The sequence below is a fragment of the Antrostomus carolinensis genome, unplaced genomic scaffold, assembly GCF_000700745.2.
Source record: "Antrostomus carolinensis isolate BGI_N321 unplaced genomic scaffold, ASM70074v2 scaffold5400, whole genome shotgun sequence".
NCBI classification, from domain to species: Eukaryota; Metazoa; Chordata; class Aves; order Caprimulgiformes; family Caprimulgidae; genus Antrostomus; species Antrostomus carolinensis.
The window spans coordinates 3,803-20,791 of NW_010290445.1; the positions used below are offsets into that span (position 1 = coordinate 3,803).

Consider the following 16,989-nt stretch of genomic DNA (forward strand, 5'->3'; position numbering starts at 1 on the left):
TGTACACCTTAGACTATTTTGCTACCTGTGGTAATGACTGTGCTTTTATAAAGGGCAAACAACAAGGATTTTAGTATGAGAACTGTTCAAGTAAGTTTTAATAGAGTGCACCAGTGAATCAAGATGACTTGCATCAGATTTTGTTTCAATGAACATCAGATAAAAAAAGAAAAGGGGCTACAGTTCTTTCTTTCCAAACACCACCCTTTTTCTAAGGCAACAATACACGTCCATTTCCGAACATAACTCTTACATAGGAAAGCTACATCACAGTACAGTATGTAAAGTCCATCTCGGTCAAGAAGCCATTAGAGAATGGCACATTTACTACACTTACAGCTTTCTAACTTAGGGTTACAGAGTTTACCACAGCTTTTTTTTTAATTTTTATTTTTTAAAGTGACAATTTCTTAATGAACTTTCTATTCTTCACAAGAGTGTGCAGATGGGGCCCATATGTTGATATTACAGTAATTACGACATTAAATAACATTGCACAACCAACCTCTATGGTTAATTCAGTACAAAATAACAAGTATTAAAATGTACCAGTACTAGTGGTTTTACATAGTTTATAATCATTAATTATGAAGGAAAAAAAATGTGTGGGTTTTTTTTTTTTTTTTCTTTTCTGTAGGCAAGTGCCTAATTACAAAGCTGCACATTACAGGCATAATGATGTGGAATAAATACAAGAAATCTGGTAAAATATTAAACACAAACAGGTTACATGGGAACAAACTGTACAACCACAAAAGCATAAATCAACAATTTATCATTATAAACAAGGTATGTTTAGCTGTAAAATAGTATGTGGAATTGCATGTACTCTTTGGGGGTACATGTTCCAAAAGCCAAGCTAATTCCTGAGGTGGTATTATTAACTTATACAATTGGTCAACACTTCAGATTATCTTGTGCTATTAAACAGTCCCAATATCAATATATTTCCATAAAATGGAATTTATAGTACTCTGAAGGCAGCAAACAAGTGATACTTTATACCATGGTATTAAAATGAAATAATTATGGTTCTCCATTTTGGTGCTACATTTGTTAATGGGCCATGGGAGTAAGCACTTTAATTTGCAGACAGAACATCCCTCACGCCTGGTTTCTCTTCTCCCACAGCTCTGAGCTGGCCCAAGGCAGAACAAAGTTTCTAAACTGTAAGTGCCAACACTGTAAACATGTTTGTATTTTTTTTTTCCAACTAAACACTGTCCAATAACAAGGATAAGAGCCAAAGATAAGCAGGAACAGTCTTGTGTAGAACAAAAGCCGATTATTCATCAACTTTTGGTTCAAATAATGAACAACCTTTAAATAATTAAAAATGGTCATGCTACAGTTGTGAAAACTATTTTTGTGCATTTGACTCAGGACACAAGTTTTTTTAAAAAACGCATGATAGAGGTAAGACTTATAAAAACCACCAAAAATGTAAATGATAGGGAAGGACTTTTCCAACTCAAAGCATCAAACATACATTTCTGTGCAGAAATCTAGACAACTATACAAGATCTGAATTTAAGCAGTCATCTTTTTATTATACAACTCTATGAACATAAAATGAACAGAATGCTCTATATACTTACCTGTACATGTGAACATAACTTCTTTAGCTACAGTTATTTAATATAGGTCATACTGGATTTAACTTTACAATTCTGAATAACTATGTATAACCTTATTGCAATAAGGGCAATTTCTACATGGGGAGTTTCACAGGCCAATCACATTAGGCGTAACCAGTACATTCAAAGTGTAGATCATGTATGAATCTTCCCTGATCCCAAAAAATTTAGGTTCTCTTTACAGCTTAAGCTCGTTTGCTATCTTGGATGCAATGTTCTTAAATGCGATAGAAGTCCCAGATATTCTCTTGAAACGAACTCCATTGAGCGACAATCGTGGCAGTTTGCAGACCTCCATCTCCCACTGAACAAGGCTATCTTGTCGTGCATCACCGTGAACACAGAAGAGCAAAAACCTCTCTTTTTGTTCGTAATCACAGTTATTAGCGTCTAACACTTTCCGAATCTCTCTCATCATATCATTTGGGTCCATAGAACTAGTGGTCTTCATACTCCACGTGAACCGCAAGGAGCGTGGCTTTGAATCTTTGCTATCCTCCTTCTCTCTCTCTTTTGGCTCCCCAGAAGCACTCCTGGAAGAAGTGACATACCAACCAGTCAAAAATAGAAGCAGTATAGCCAAGAGACAGAAGAGAAATGCAGCTCTAGAACAGGGGTTTCTAAACTGCAGCTGACACACCGCTAGTCACACACAGGCTAATTCAAAGAGCGCAACGGATGCTGTTGGAACAGCTGTGCACCATCTCCTGCACTCATGTTCAGTCTGCACAGCACTGGGAGCTGCTACCAGCACTGGTGCAGCTCCCAGTGGCGGCACACGAGCAACGCAAGGTTGGAAACCCCTGCTCTAAAACGTTCTGATGACATGTGCAATGGTAACTGCAGCAGACAGACGTTACTCCATACTGCTCCAAAGAAAGTGGAATCTATGTAAAAGCATGACTGAAGTTCTGCTGATTTTTATGATCTGGAGCATGCCATACACCAACAAAACTGAAGTTGAGGGACATAATCCTGAAGCATAAATCATACTGTAAAAGCAGCAGAGGAAGAAACCCCACCCTGCAATTGACAAGTCTCCAGTTAATTCCCTCCCCTCTTTTCCACCTTTCCCCTTTTTGCATTTATTGTACATTTTTGACCTCTCTCTGTGTAAAAAGACCTTAAAATAATGTGCTTTATTTTAACTGATGAAGCAGACTTGGACAAAATTTCAAGGGAGTAATTTCCAGTGAATGTTCTTACTCTGATGCTTCCTTACTGAATAGATTACTTATTCCATTTTAGAAAGTGTTTAGAAAAACAGCGCTAATTATTTTAAAGTAATTCCACAGCCAAATATTTCTGTTCATGTTCCAGGTACTTAAGATGCCTGATGACTCCCCATTTGTCACTGGGGAAAGGTGCTGTTCTCATTTTGATGGTCTATAAACTGTTGCTACTCAGAGAGGAGTCAAAACAAGCATTTTAAATTTAACTTTCAGTGTGATCCGCAGAGAACCACATAGATATTAAGGGACAGAGCATGGCAGGGATAAGATCTCAAACGACTTCTTTTAGCCCAAAACAGACACTGTAGGATGACAAAAAGTAGAGGAAGCTAGAGAATGAAAGCAAGAGCTGAAAGCAACTTCACACTTCATTTCATTTGAACCTTAGATTAATCTCTTTTCCCTTTCCATGTCAAGAATTCAACAGATAATAGGCTTTGAATTGAAAAGGGCTAATGTAGATAAAATGTATTGTGTATCATACAATGTATCCTGTTAAGAATGTGCTGTTTTTCTTTTTTTTTAAATAAAGGCTTTCTGTTTTGAAAACGAAGTCGATACTTTCTTTCTGTAAGTGACCAGTTTAGAATGCAAACTACAATGCCTGTTCATTAGAGAGCATAAAAATAAAGTTATGTATTGTGCTAAGCACACCAAAAATGCAGAACTAAATGCTGAAACATGGCAAAAGAGCAGATATACTGGAAAATGAGCATATGAAGGAATGCTTTATTACTAACAAAGCATTTAGAGATTTGTGTACAGTAGTTGCCAAACAAATTCAATATTTAGCGGTTACCACCCTTTTTGTCTGAATGTCACTTATTTTATTTCTCAGTGCAAAGTGACATTCATGTCTCAGGGACCATAAGGTGTTTACTTCTGGCAAACAGCAGCTTTAGTAATGAACACAGTATGTAATTATCGTAAAAATTTAATATATATATATATACACACACACAGGCACACACAAAGTATACTATTATTTTCCACTGAAACCAAAAGTAAACACCATTAAATATTTATAAGCCAAAACATGATTTTAAGCACCTAAATGATTGGCTAACTCCTACAGGGGATTTTATTACTATTCAAAGGAATATGCTTAAATGAAGTTTTAGATTAAATACTTCGCAAGAAAGCAAAAATGAGGGATAAAGGACCTCACCAAAACCCCCTCCCCCCCAAATAAAAAACATTTGTGAAAAGCAGATTACTTAAGCACTATTCTATTTTACATCCTGATTAAAAATCTTGAAGAAATCATTTAAACCTTGATGCGAAAGATCTAGGAGCGAAGTATTAATAGTGGCTCCTCACCTTGAGGTGTCAGTTCTGCCACTGGCTTCGCCTTCACTTGGATCCCTCAAAACAAAGTTAAGGTTGAGATTCAATGATAAAGGTGAAAAATAAAAGTTAAGAAAACCTGTATCTAGAACAATGTTAAATAGCTACTGAACAAAAAAATAAAAATAAATCAGTATAATCATGTCAAGCCTAATATTGTTTAATAGTATTCTTTCACACCTGTAATTTTAATTTGCCTTTATGATACCTTAACTTCTTTCAGCTCTGACATGTAGTTGTTTACATTTTTTTTCTTTTAACCTGATGGTAAAATTAACACATTGTTCTTAACCTACTGCAGACGAAGCAACGGCCATGTGTAATTCCAGCAAGCACAGAGGAGCAGTCGATCAAGGTGGTCCAGAGGGGCTTCACTCTGCACCCTTCTGGGCCAGGCCTTTAGACCTCAGTCCTGACAGCACTTGGGTACATGCCCGTGTTTAAGCACACTCAAGTAATTAAAGACAAGACATGCCCAAGAGTTTGCGAGACCAAATGTTTGGAGCCCAGTTCAGACAGGTTACTTCAACATCTGCTTAACTTTAAGCAAATTGGCTGTTACATTGACTTTGGTAAGATTACTGGTGAGCTTGAGGTTAAACACATCTTTTTTATCTTGTTGAATTAGAGCTGTACTTTACCAAAGAACTATGCCTTTGTATTATGCCTTTTTAGTCTGAAGCAACTTGAAAAATATCCATAAATTGTGTAAGCCACCGAGGTACGTTCCTAGTGCTGCTGTACAAACATTTTAGCACCCGATTTCAATTAGCTAACTGATTCAATCCCTTCAAAACACAAATACTTTAGTAACTAACATCATTTGACATAAACTATTGATACAAAAGACTTCAAGAACCTACTGATCAAGCATTCTCATTATGCATTTGTTTTATATACTTACCAAAAAAGGCATTTACCTTTGCCAAAAGATAAAGTCAAAAAAGTCTTTCACGACACCTTCTAATCAAAGTAAGCTTTAAACCATTGTTTTCTGAACAGTACAAGAGTTAAGGGGCATGCAGTTACGTGACCCAACTGGAATAGCAAACCCTCCCATAACCTCCATCCATATAATCCCAGCCACTAAAAGTCTCAAATAGTCCAAAGTTTAAAAAAAGAAAAACAACAACAAAACACCAACAAAAACCCCACCACCATCAGCAACAAAACAAACAAAAACCCTACAAGGCCTTCACTACAGGAAAATGTATTTTTAGCAGTATAAAACATAATAGGAAATTGTATAAAAATGTTCTATAGTAAAGATAATTTTAAAAGACATCAATGTACAATGTTAATTATAAATACATAGTTCATGTTAATTATAAATACACAGTTCACAATATTAGTTTAATATTGTAATTTAACATAGTGAAAATATTTTTTTGATCTGACTCTTAAAAAATATTCAAGATACCACTCATTGCAAATAGCAATGATCTATAATGCAAAACACCAGCCTGTGCTCTTGAAATTGGTTAGTTATTTAACAGAAAATACAGTTGACTAGCTTTGCTCTAACTTAAAAAAAAAAAAAAAACCCACAAAAATTCAGAGAACAGACTCTCTCCCACAACTAAGTAAGTGCTGGAGATACCAATAATGGAGGATCATAATCCTGTATCTTCAGCTGTCTGATAAAAGAAAATAATTCACTTTTTTTTAAGTCATCATAGGAGATATTACTTACACACTGACACACTATCAGCTCACTGAGTTAAATCAACTTTATGAGGAGCACCACTGCATTTCTAGCTCTCTCTCTTTGCTTCCCTTGTAATATCACCTTACATGATTCACAATATTTTACTTACAAATTTGCAACTACTAGCTTAACCTAGCTTTGAATTTATCCTTCTTTTACACACACAAGACAGAATTACACACATAACAGCATAATTCTGCAAAGAAAATTGAGGTTTCTAAGAAATAATTGTTAAATTGACAATGATACAGTAAGGACACATCCATAGCTAGGCTTAGGAATTACCAGTAAATCACTGTTAAGAAGAGGCAAACTGAAAATGAAGTCTCTTTTTGGGAAAGCTATTGTGACTGCTAAGTCAACAGTCACTTGATATTAAGCAGAGTATTTGAAAAATCTCTCTCTCAGTATTATTACTCTCTCATAGTATTATTACTGTTAGCACCTCTCCTCACAGTATTATTACTGTTAGCATCACCACAGGAATGAATGCAGGTTGAGGATGTGTAGGTTTTCTTCCTTCAGAACCCTGAATTTACATTTGAAGAAGCTGGTAACACAATATCAGGGGCTACATGATATTGAAATATTAGTACTTCCAGATATCCAGACTTCTGCCCACTTCCAAGCTTCTCATTTATTTACAGATTTTAGAATTCTCTGAAATAATTTGTAAATACTGATTCCCTCTAAGCACAGCAATAAAATTGTTGTAAGTACAGCCCTCGCAACAAATCGCACCCAGTTAAAAAAGTAAAATATTGTTAACATTAAATAATGACTCATTTTTAAGTCACTGCTTTCAGTATTTAAGTTCATTTGATTTTAACTTAATTGTAACACCTTTGTATTTTAGCTGTAAAGCATGAATAAAAAAACATTTTGAGTAGCGTCCTCTTGTTCCTTTAAGATAAAGAAGTAGAAGAGCTGGTCAAATGCAATGGTTACAATACACACAGAAAAGTAAAACAAGGCAGTTCTGGAAGGAACACACAAAACAAGCAGCATTCTAACTAAATTTACATTTACTTCAGACTTAAACTGGAAGTTCTCAATGACTTTGTAATGATGGCCCTAGTTTGAGGCTGGGATTTTTTTTTTTTCTCTTAAAAATCGAGGTACTAACCTGCGAACAAACTTGGAAGTTATCTTGCTTATTATACCAGTTGATGTCCCTCTTCTAGCATGTGCAAAAGCACCGGTTTCATGGGATGGTGAGGCGGGCGGTCCATTGTAAGTGGCATTACGCCGCTCCCTTAGCTGCTCACCATGGAAAGTGCTTCGACTTGAACTCCCCCGAGGAAAGCGGGTTCGGTCTGGAGTGGTAGTGCTAATACTATGAGCAGACGGGGAAGCAGCAGGCACTCTTTGAGTTGCACTGCTGGGAAAACAGAAGCATAAATAAAGAGAAAGACTATGCTAGAAACCCTCCTTCATGACAACCATTTCTCAAAGATAGGAAAAAAACCCCTGCTCTTTGATTTTTTTTTTTTAATTAAACTGATTCTGCTACTGATTTGCTTTTATGATTCATACTTAGAAATAATCAAGAGGTATTTTCATTGTAAAAATCAAATTATCTCATGTATTAAGAGCAGTTAAAAAAGCATATACAGATAACAGGGCAAAGGAAAAAATTAGAAAGGTAGTCTGTAGTGAGATCTGAATGTGTTCCCAGCCCTCTTCTGGAAAAATATGTTCATCAAAACCTTTAACACACAAGCACTTAAAAAAATTAACAGATATTTCTTAAGTAGTAATCATCTGGCACAAATAAATGTATAAAGCTATTTGGTCAGTTAATAGTAAAAGCAACTACACTATGGTGATTTTAGACAAAAATGAGCCTAGCAATCTAAAAAACCAAGAGGTTAACATTTCAGTATTTAATTTGAATTTATGGTGGTCTGTGTTGTACAGTCCTGTCTAAATCAGTTAAATTTTTAACTACTTAAGTTTTCCAGAAGCTTCCAGAGGGAGGCAGTCAAGGAACTTGTTTAACTGCATGCAAACGTGATGAAAAAAACCCAGGTTTAAATCATCTGTAATAGCCACATCACTTGAGTAAGCTACTGTTTCGAAACAGAATGCAACATGACAATTTCAAATAGATTACAAACATACTGAAGTACATGATGAAGTGAAGAACAACATTTTTAAAGTGCACAGCATTACAGAAATAATAACCAATCTATTACCTTGGTCGGTAAGCTTCAGTGCCATCTTTGATGGTTGGCAGTGTAACTTTGATAGGATGACCAGAGGCAGACATGGATTTTTGATGTCGAGGCCGTGTTGATACAGCAGAAGCTACTGCAGAGCCTGCAGAAGATGTGCTACTCACAGACATTTCTGTTAGGCTTTTGCCATGGCAGCAAGGCAGGAGAGGCACACAAAGGGAAAGGGAAAAGTCAGTGTAAAACCCCATCGCAAATGGAAAGCAGCATTTTTTGTTATTGTTTTTTTTTAAGAACATAACAAGTGCTTTTTAACTAACCAGAAGACCAAGTGACCAGGCTGCCTTAGTCAGCTAAAGAATATGGAATTCTGAGAAAATTATGTTAATCCATAAATAAAATCACCATATACGTTAAATTAGGTCTTTTCATTCCTCCCAAGATTAAAGCTTAAACATGCATTATCCAAAGTAATGAAGAAAGACTACAAAGAGTACATGGAAATAGTAAAAAAACACTGAAAAAGATTGAATAGATTGATTAAATAAACTCTTTTCTGGTGAAGTAAATACTCTTATTTTCAGTTAAAACTCAAATACCTAAAACTTGAAACATTTGGACCTGCTGTCACATTATCACTTGGAAGTGACTGTTTTTAAAGGACCAAGTTGTACTTCTCCTCCGGACTACCCCAGCCACTGCTAGGCTGGGCCAACCCTTTCAAAATCATAGAATCCTTGAATGGTTTGGGTTGGAAGGGACCTTTAAAGCTCATCTAGTCCAACCCCCCTGCAGTGAGCAGGGACATCTTCAACTAGATCAGGTTGCTCAGAGCCCCATCCAGCCTGACCTTGAATGTTTCCAGGGATGGGGCATCTACCACCTCTGTGGGCAACCTGGGCCAGTGTTCCACCACCCTCATCGTGAAAAATGTCTTCCCTATATCTAGTCTAAATCCACCCTCTTTTAGTTTAAAACCATTCCCCCTTGTCCTAGCACTACAAGCCCTGCTAAAAAGTTTGTCCCCATCTTTCTCATAGGCCCCCTTCAAATATTGAAAGGCCACAATAAGGTCACTCCAAAGCCTTCTCTTCTCCAGGCTGAACAGCCCCAACCCTCTCAGCCTGTCCTCACAGGAGAGGTGTTCCATCCCTCTGACCATTTTTGTGTCACTCCTCTGGTCCTGCTGCAACAGTTCCATGTCTTTCTTGTGCTGAGGACTCCAGAGCTGGATGTAATACTCTAGGTGGGATCTCACCAGAGCAAAGTAGAGGGGCAGAATCACCTCCCTCAGCCTGCTGGCCATGTTCCTTTTGATGTGGCCCAGGATACAGTTGGCCTTCTGGGCTGTGAGTGCACACTGCTGGCTCACATCCAGCTTTTCACCCAACAGTACCCCCAAGTCCTCTGCAGGGCTGCTCTCAATGCCTTCATCCCTCAGCTTGTACTGATACTGGGGATTCCCCTGGCCCAGGTGCAGGACGTTGCACTTGGCCTTGTTGAACCTCACGAGGTTCACATGGGCCTACTTCTCAAGCTTGTCCAAGTTCCTCTGGATGGTACCCCTTCCCTCAGGCATGTCAATCACAACACACAGCTTGGTGTTGTCAGCAAACTTGCTGAGGGGGCACTCAATCCCACTGCCTGTGTCATTGATGAAGATATTAAACAGTATTTGTCCCAATACAGACCTCTGAGGGACACCATTTGTCACTGATCTCCATCTGGACATTGAGCTGTTGACTACTACCATCAAACCAATTCCTCATCCACCGAACAGTCCACCCGTCAAATCCATATCTCTCCAATTTATAAAGAAGGATGTTGTAGGGGACCATATCAAAGGCTTTACAGAAGTCTATATAGATGACATCTGTAGCTCTTCCCTTGTCCACTGATTTAGCCACTCCATCATAGTGGAATGAAGCCATGCTAGCTATCTCAAATCATCCCTCTTGTCCTCCATGTCCCTTAGCATAGCTTCGAGGAGGATATGTTTCACAATCTTCCCAGGTAGAGGTGAGGCTGATGGATTGGTAGTTCCCAGGATCCTCCTTTCTACCCTTTTTAAAAATGGAGGCAATGTCTGCCTTTTTCCAGTCACCAGGGACTTCACCTGACTGCCCTGACTTTTCAAGTATCATGGAGAGTGGCTTTGGAAAAATTCCCTCAGGACTCTGGGATGCATCTAATCCAGTCCCACAGACTTACAAATATTCAGGTTCCTCAGGTGGTTACGAACCTGATCTCCTCTTACAGTGGGAGGGACTTTGCTGCCCCAATCCCTGCCCTGCAGTCCATCCCCTCAAGAGGTGTGGGAAGAGAGGTTGACAGAGAATACTGAGGCAAAAAAGTCATTGAGTACCTCAGCCTTGTCCTCATCTGTTGTTACTAGCGTGCCAGTCTTGCTCATGATGAGGGGCGCGCTTTCTCTGACCCTCCTTTTCTGGCTGACACACCTGTAGAAGCCCTTCTTGTTACTCTCTGCATCCCTTGCCAAGTTCAGCTCCAGCAGTGCCTTGGCCTTCCTCACCCCATCCCTACAACAACTGGGCAGTGTCCCTCTACTCTTCCCAGGATACCTGTCCCTGCTTCCACTGCCTGTGCATTTCCTTCTTGCCCTTTAGTTGGACCAGCAGGTCTTGACCCATCCATACGGTTCCTTCTACTGCTACTTTTATTTCTGCTTTGCCTAAGCGGCAAGGAAGGGATGAAATTAGTGGCAAAACTATTGTGTTATTAATTTTTAAAACCAAAGTCAAATGACTTAGGCCAAACTACAGCTTTGCCTCTGCAAGCATAAATTAAACTGTATTAATAATGTATTAGCAACAACAGGCCCAAAGCTAAATAACAACTGCAGCAAAGAGGTAAAGATTTTGGATGAATAATCCAATGACACAAGATGTTCAGCTACACCAAATCCAAATTCAACTGCAACACAACGTATTGTAGGAAAGGCAAATATACAACTCAAAAGAAAATTCTTCCGTCATTTTTCAGAATATGCTCAAAGAACCAAGCATATTCATTGCACTGATGAAAGAAATAGGGATTAAGAGTTGTCTAACTTTTCAATACTATAGAAAAAATTAAATATAAATTGTAAAATAAGAACCTCTGAAAAAAAAAATCCCTTCTCATTATAGTGTTTTTGGTATTAAGTCTATTGAAAGAAAAAAATTACCAATCTTTGAGATCAGGAAAGTGTATTTTAACTCTAAATCTAAAAAATGTATGTTGTTCTCTTTCTTTTTCAAAAAAGGATTGTTACAAACTTTGTTCAAGTATTTTAAGCTATACACAAGAAGTTGGAAAGATGCTTTTGAAAATACTAATCAAATAATTTGAAATTAAATACTGAAAAATAGTTTTCTGCTTTTTAACATGCCTCTTTAAAGCAACTTAAATAGCTATACTTTACACATTCCATAGTGCAAAATTTTAATACAGATCATCAGCACTATACTCTTCCTATTTCCAAAACAAAAAGCATCATTAAAAAATTCAAACTTTAACACAGAAAACAAAACCAGACTAGTTTACTAGATTATGTTATTTCATGATAGGGATTTTTTGGTTCATTTAACCTTAACTGTTTTATTTATATAGCTTAAAAAGAAAAAAAAATCAGAGTAGGATCTATTGCTTTAAACAACAAAAAAATTTCCAGTTTTTATTACTCTCCATTAAATTGTTTTATTTTTCTGTCAGGTACAGGTGTTAACTAACACCAAAGATGAACAAATAATATATTTTTTAAAAAGTAATTGTGGCAGCATTAAAACACTGAGTGTAATTATCATTCTACAAAAAGATACAAATTGGTTACCATCACCACTGAAATATTATTTAGGCCAAAAAATTATATTGAAAAAGAAGTCTTAACAATTTCAACTTTTTGGGTGATTACTAGGAGAAATTAAAAAGGATCAGGCTACACTGTTAGGATGATCCATCTGAAGTTCTCCACAGCAGAACTGCTTTCTTAGTTGTGAGTATAATTACTTTACTCTGAGATGGAAGGCAATCCTTGGTAATAAATGTGATTCCATAAAAAGAGGTAAAGGCAGTTCTACACATTTAGTTATAAATTTCAGCACAGATATAGAAACTCTGGTGGAAGACACGATGAAAACATACAACTGGACTTTATGTATTTCACCCCATGTTTCACAATGGTATTGATCAATTGCATAACCTGCTGCTTCTATGCCTCCATTTTTGTACCCCAATTAACAAGCACGAAAAGTTGAAGAATACCTGTTGTCCTTCCCATTCTGTATTGCAGAATAGCGATCTGAAGAACGTTCACAAACGTAGGTGTTCCTCCTTGTCATTCCACTACCAGAAAATACATTATTCTAGAAGAAAATTAAAATGAAAATTAAATTAAATACTTTCTTCTGCTATATGTTATGTTGTACAAAAATGTAAGCATTGGAAGCAAATCAAAAGAGAGTTTCAGCTGTTTATGTATATTCTTAATGTCTTCAAATGTACTAGGCTAATCTGTTGACACAAATCTTTTATATAATCAGCTATTTTTTTCCAATAGCTCATTCAACATCTCATTACTGTACTATTGAGAAGATGCTAAAAAAGAAAACAGAGAAATTTAATTCTGCTGATACTTGCTTTACTAAGCATTATTATCCAATTCCCACATATTGTGTTACTGAATTATTTGTCTCTGGGATCAAAGGAACCAACTGGAATTCCAGAGAACACACCTATCTGTCCAGTTGAAAGGCTTCCCTGTGCAGATTAAGTTGCCAGCTAGAGCTCCAGCTCTACAGTTTGCTGCCCCCTATCAAAAGACTTTTCAAGAGAAAAATGAAAAGATTATTGATCGATTTGTGTCAGTTAACCCAGAAATTATGATGCAGATAACATGGCAAATAGGTTTTATAGCAACGAATACTGATGGGACTGTCTTTCTGTTACTGATTTCACTTTGCACACACTTCATAAAATACCCAATTCTCCTCCTCCCCCTGCCATGCACAAATTAGCTGCTGAAGACACGTTCAGTACATGACATACAAGTCCGGGTTTTTAACACAGTACAACATATTGATTTTGGGATGGGAGAGGTTTGCAAAGTGCTAACATGATATACTGATGCATGCTGGCAAATGATTTCAAATACACTTAACTCAGGTACTGTGGGACATCATGAACCCTGCAAGAGCTACTGTGTGTTTAGGTCTCCCTCATCAACAGCTTTTTGGCATTAGTGTCACCCTACAGAGAATACTGAATAAACTGTTTCAAAGCCAATTTGTAAGGAAGATTAACTACTTTATTTTACAAAGTCCACAAAAATAGTAACTGAGCTAAAAATGTACAAATACTGAACCTGCCATTAGCAAATAAATAATTTTCTCATTCTTCAAGGCACAGATAGTCCATTTAATTGGTTCTCACAAAGCAGAGAAATGCTTTTGACATATCAGCTTGTACCATACATGACTGTAATCAGCTTTGGGGCAATATAGTTTTGGGAAAGCTCAGATATGAAATCTAATCTTAGAAGGCTCAGAGTTCCTGCATGCAATCCACACAGCCACAAAAACTATGTGGGGTGCAAAAACTATTTAAAATTTGAAAAAAATGTTTAAAACATCTGCAGACACAGCTTGCAGAACATTAAGAGTTAAATGAACTTCAGTATTTATTTTGTTTAAATAGATTTCTAGCAGAGATCTTCTCAGAAAATCCAAGATAGGAGCCAGCACATAGAATCCCAAAAGACAATGAGAATAAAAACCTGCTGCCCATCTACTGTACTAAAAGGTGTTCAGAATCTTTGTATTTAACATGGTGTGTCTCTTAAATAGCAAAAAGTATATTTGAATATTAAATTATGATATGCATATTTCTTCCTTTTTTTTTTTACCCTCCACACAAAGTCTTGCACCTAAACAGCTGTTTAAACACTGTGGAATATTTTTTCTTTGTGTATCCTAAACGCTGATACTACTGCACATGAATTTCCACAAGACAAAGTGGATGCTTCCACATTAGGAGAGACAGACTCTCCTATTTGGAACAAAGATGTCTGGGGCAGTAATATGATAGCAGTTTACAAAACTATGAATGATACCATAATAGATGAACTAGCAAAACTGGTAATTTCTTAATAAAAGAACCAGGTTGTAACTCATAACATTAACAGGCACACATATCAGGGAACTAGTGGGTTGTTCCCTCCCACCTCACCCCATTTCTGAAGTCCAAAATGAAGTGGTTTCAGAAAGCAAAACAGATGAATTTACAGAGAAAAAGGTCATGAGGGATATTATGTGGGATGATTCAGATGAAATCTCAGATTCAGGAAGTCCCTTGACTTCCTTGTAGATACACTAGCATCAGAAACCAGAAAAAGCACTCCATGCTGGCTCTGTTCTTACGTTCTTTCCCTGAATATCCACTATCTGTCTTGACAGATCTTCAGTTTGCTCAAGTGCAGACATTCTTGTGCTTACTCTTCTGTTAGTGTTAGAAAAAGTAAAGTTGTGGGGGGAAGGGAAAGGTTTATTTTAAAAAGACATCCCAATAGACTGTAGCCTATTTCTGTCTGCCAGTAAAAGTTACCAGAAATAGATTTAGTGGCTTATTCAGTAACCATTATGTCTATAGCCACCTTATGCTGCAGATTTTGTTTAAATAGGGAAAAATAAATATAACAAGCCAAAAATGCACCCACTCACACTGGGAACTGTAGTTGATTTCTTCCTTTCTGGACCCACAAGTGGACTTGCAGCCATCTCTCCTTTGGATCCCACTGTGGTGGTGCTAAGTTTGCGTGAGACATCTTTGTCCCAGTCTTCTTTCTGTTCACTTTCCACACTATTTGCCTGAGCTCTTTTTGTGTATGACACAGCAGGAGGAATTGAAGGACCAACTGCCAAATAAAAATAGTGTTAACAAATGCCTAAAAATAATTATTGCATTTTTCTTGGCCAAAATATTCTAAATATAATTCCTTGAGTCCAAAAAAAGCATTTGAACAACTATGACTGAAAACTCAGCACATAAATCAACATATTAAATAGAGCTTTGACAGCCCATATATTTTTTACCCACTCTCTCTTCATTACCAATTTGCAGTTCAGAATTAGTTCCCATTTCATATCAATATGTAAAACCTAGAAGAGTATTTTAATTCTCATTGTAAAGCCATGCAATTTGTGCAAAATTATGAAAAAATGAATTAGAAAATATTTTTCAAAGTTTTTTTTAGTACTTTTTGCCTCATATCTTTTCCTCTGAACATTGTGAAAGATCTTTTTCCCCTGAAAATCCTAGAACTACTTTGTTTAAAAGCATGTTTATACTTGGAAAAATTAAAGTTCTTTCCCCCTTATCATTCTTTAAAATGCTTTGGGGCAAATCCTTCATCAGTAGTTTTTTACATTCCCTTGAAATAAAAATTACATCAGCTGATGATCTTCATATTGGTTAGTTTTTTGGAAAAAAACCCCACCACACTAACACAGAGGGGGAAAGTATTAAAAAGAACAATGTAAATTAGGCAGAGAAAAAGGCTAACCATTTTAGAAATATTTCTACTAATTTGATAGTTCTCTTTGAGAGGGGAAAAAAAAAGTCACCTTTCATTTAATGTTTTAAATATGCACTCCTTTTGGATGTAATCACTTCCACCTGAAAATGTTTCCTGAATACTTGGTAAAATTGTTGTCTCTGGGAAACAAACAATTTGGCTCCAACTACAAATGTACTGATAAACATAATAGTTTGCAGCCTTTGAGTTTATCCAGACCAATATTTTGCCATTATTTCCTAAACAGGAAACATCTTCAAGCTCTTATTTAGTGAGACAACCAAGTAACAAGTCCAAAAAATTAAATCTGTAAATTACATTCACCCAGATTTACCACAGAAGCGTTTAAACAAATAAAAGCATCACAGCAGAGCACGATGAGATACACAACAAATGCACAGAGTGGTGGACCTGCCAGGTTCACAAAACACTGCACATTCAGACTTGAATTGTGTATGTTACTTTACTTGTTGGAATGTCATTCCCACCATGATCACTGAACCGCCGTTGTTTCTGATTAGTTGATATACTCCGTTGGACCTTCAAGTGAGCAGGAGACTGTACAGAACTGTTGTTGAGGTCACTGCTAGGACGAGACCTTTGACCCAAGTTGCTGCTGGACAAGGAATCGCCTCCTTCAAACTACAAAAGAAAAAAATAAGAGAGTTTTTCAAAGCATAAACAAAATTCAACATTACTGATAGTTTTATGGTATAATAAAGTGAAGAGTTCCAATCAAAGGCATTTTTAAAAGATGTACCCAGACTTTAATTTTCTTCAAGATAAATTTTACAACTTCCTCTGTTTAATGTGCTTTAAAATCACAAAGCTAAAGCTCAGAAGTTAATGAGTGCTCAAAGCAAAATTAGAAGAATCTTGATAGTACAAAACTTGCTATTTTAAAACCTAAGCCAAAGAATGCCTCCCCTGCCTTTTTTTTTTTTTTAAATCCCCAAAACATAAAGGGTATTTATGGCTTCAGAACAATTTCAAAATGCATTGGATTGAGTCAGAAGGACTAAAAAACCAAGTGCTACCGATTCCAAGATCCTTTATAGCCTTCAACACATCTTTGTAAGGTATGTAACTCAGCCACTTGCTTGTTGATACCCAACAAGCGTAAATTGTAATTAAGAGCAGTGGAAAAGACAAAGATCCTCTTCCAAGCAGTTTAAGTTAAAATAATTTTAGACAGATTCCCTCCACGCTCTGCCATCACAAGGGAATTCTGGTTCAGAGATACTGTGGGAAAATGCACTCAAGGATGCACATATCAAATCTACACTATCTTAGAAATGAAGGCAGGCTAATAATCAGC

General features: G+C 36.8%; 1 protein-coding gene across 5 annotated transcripts in view; it reads right to left on the reverse strand.

The window, feature by feature from the left end:
• Positions 1 to 1,211: 1,211 nt before the first annotated feature.
• Positions 1,212 to 16,989, reverse strand: part of MARK1 (microtubule affinity regulating kinase 1) — a 30,017-nt gene continuing 14,239 nt past the window's right edge. Inside the window, exons 9-16 of one of the 5 annotated variants that reach the window (XM_010173177.1) lie at positions 16,160 to 16,313; positions 14,818 to 15,011; positions 12,365 to 12,465; positions 9,832 to 9,837; positions 7,051 to 7,302; positions 6,125 to 6,141; positions 2,941 to 2,977; positions 1,400 to 2,194 (exon numbers count right to left, since the gene is read on the reverse strand). In XM_010173177.1, coding sequence (XP_010171479.1) covers positions 1,816 to 2,194; positions 2,941 to 2,977; positions 6,125 to 6,141; positions 7,051 to 7,302; positions 9,832 to 9,837; positions 12,365 to 12,465; positions 14,818 to 15,011; positions 16,160 to 16,313 — 1,140 coding nt within the window. In that variant the 3' untranslated portion in view covers positions 1,400 to 1,815. Of the gene's footprint in view, positions 2,195 to 2,940; positions 2,978 to 4,189; positions 4,235 to 6,124; positions 6,142 to 7,046; positions 7,306 to 8,122; positions 8,285 to 9,831; positions 9,838 to 12,364; positions 12,466 to 14,817; positions 15,012 to 16,159; positions 16,314 to 16,989 lie in introns of all 5 variants that reach the window. The other 4 variants (XM_010173155.1, XM_010173162.1, XM_010173185.1 and 1 more) reach the window with 4 other exon arrangements.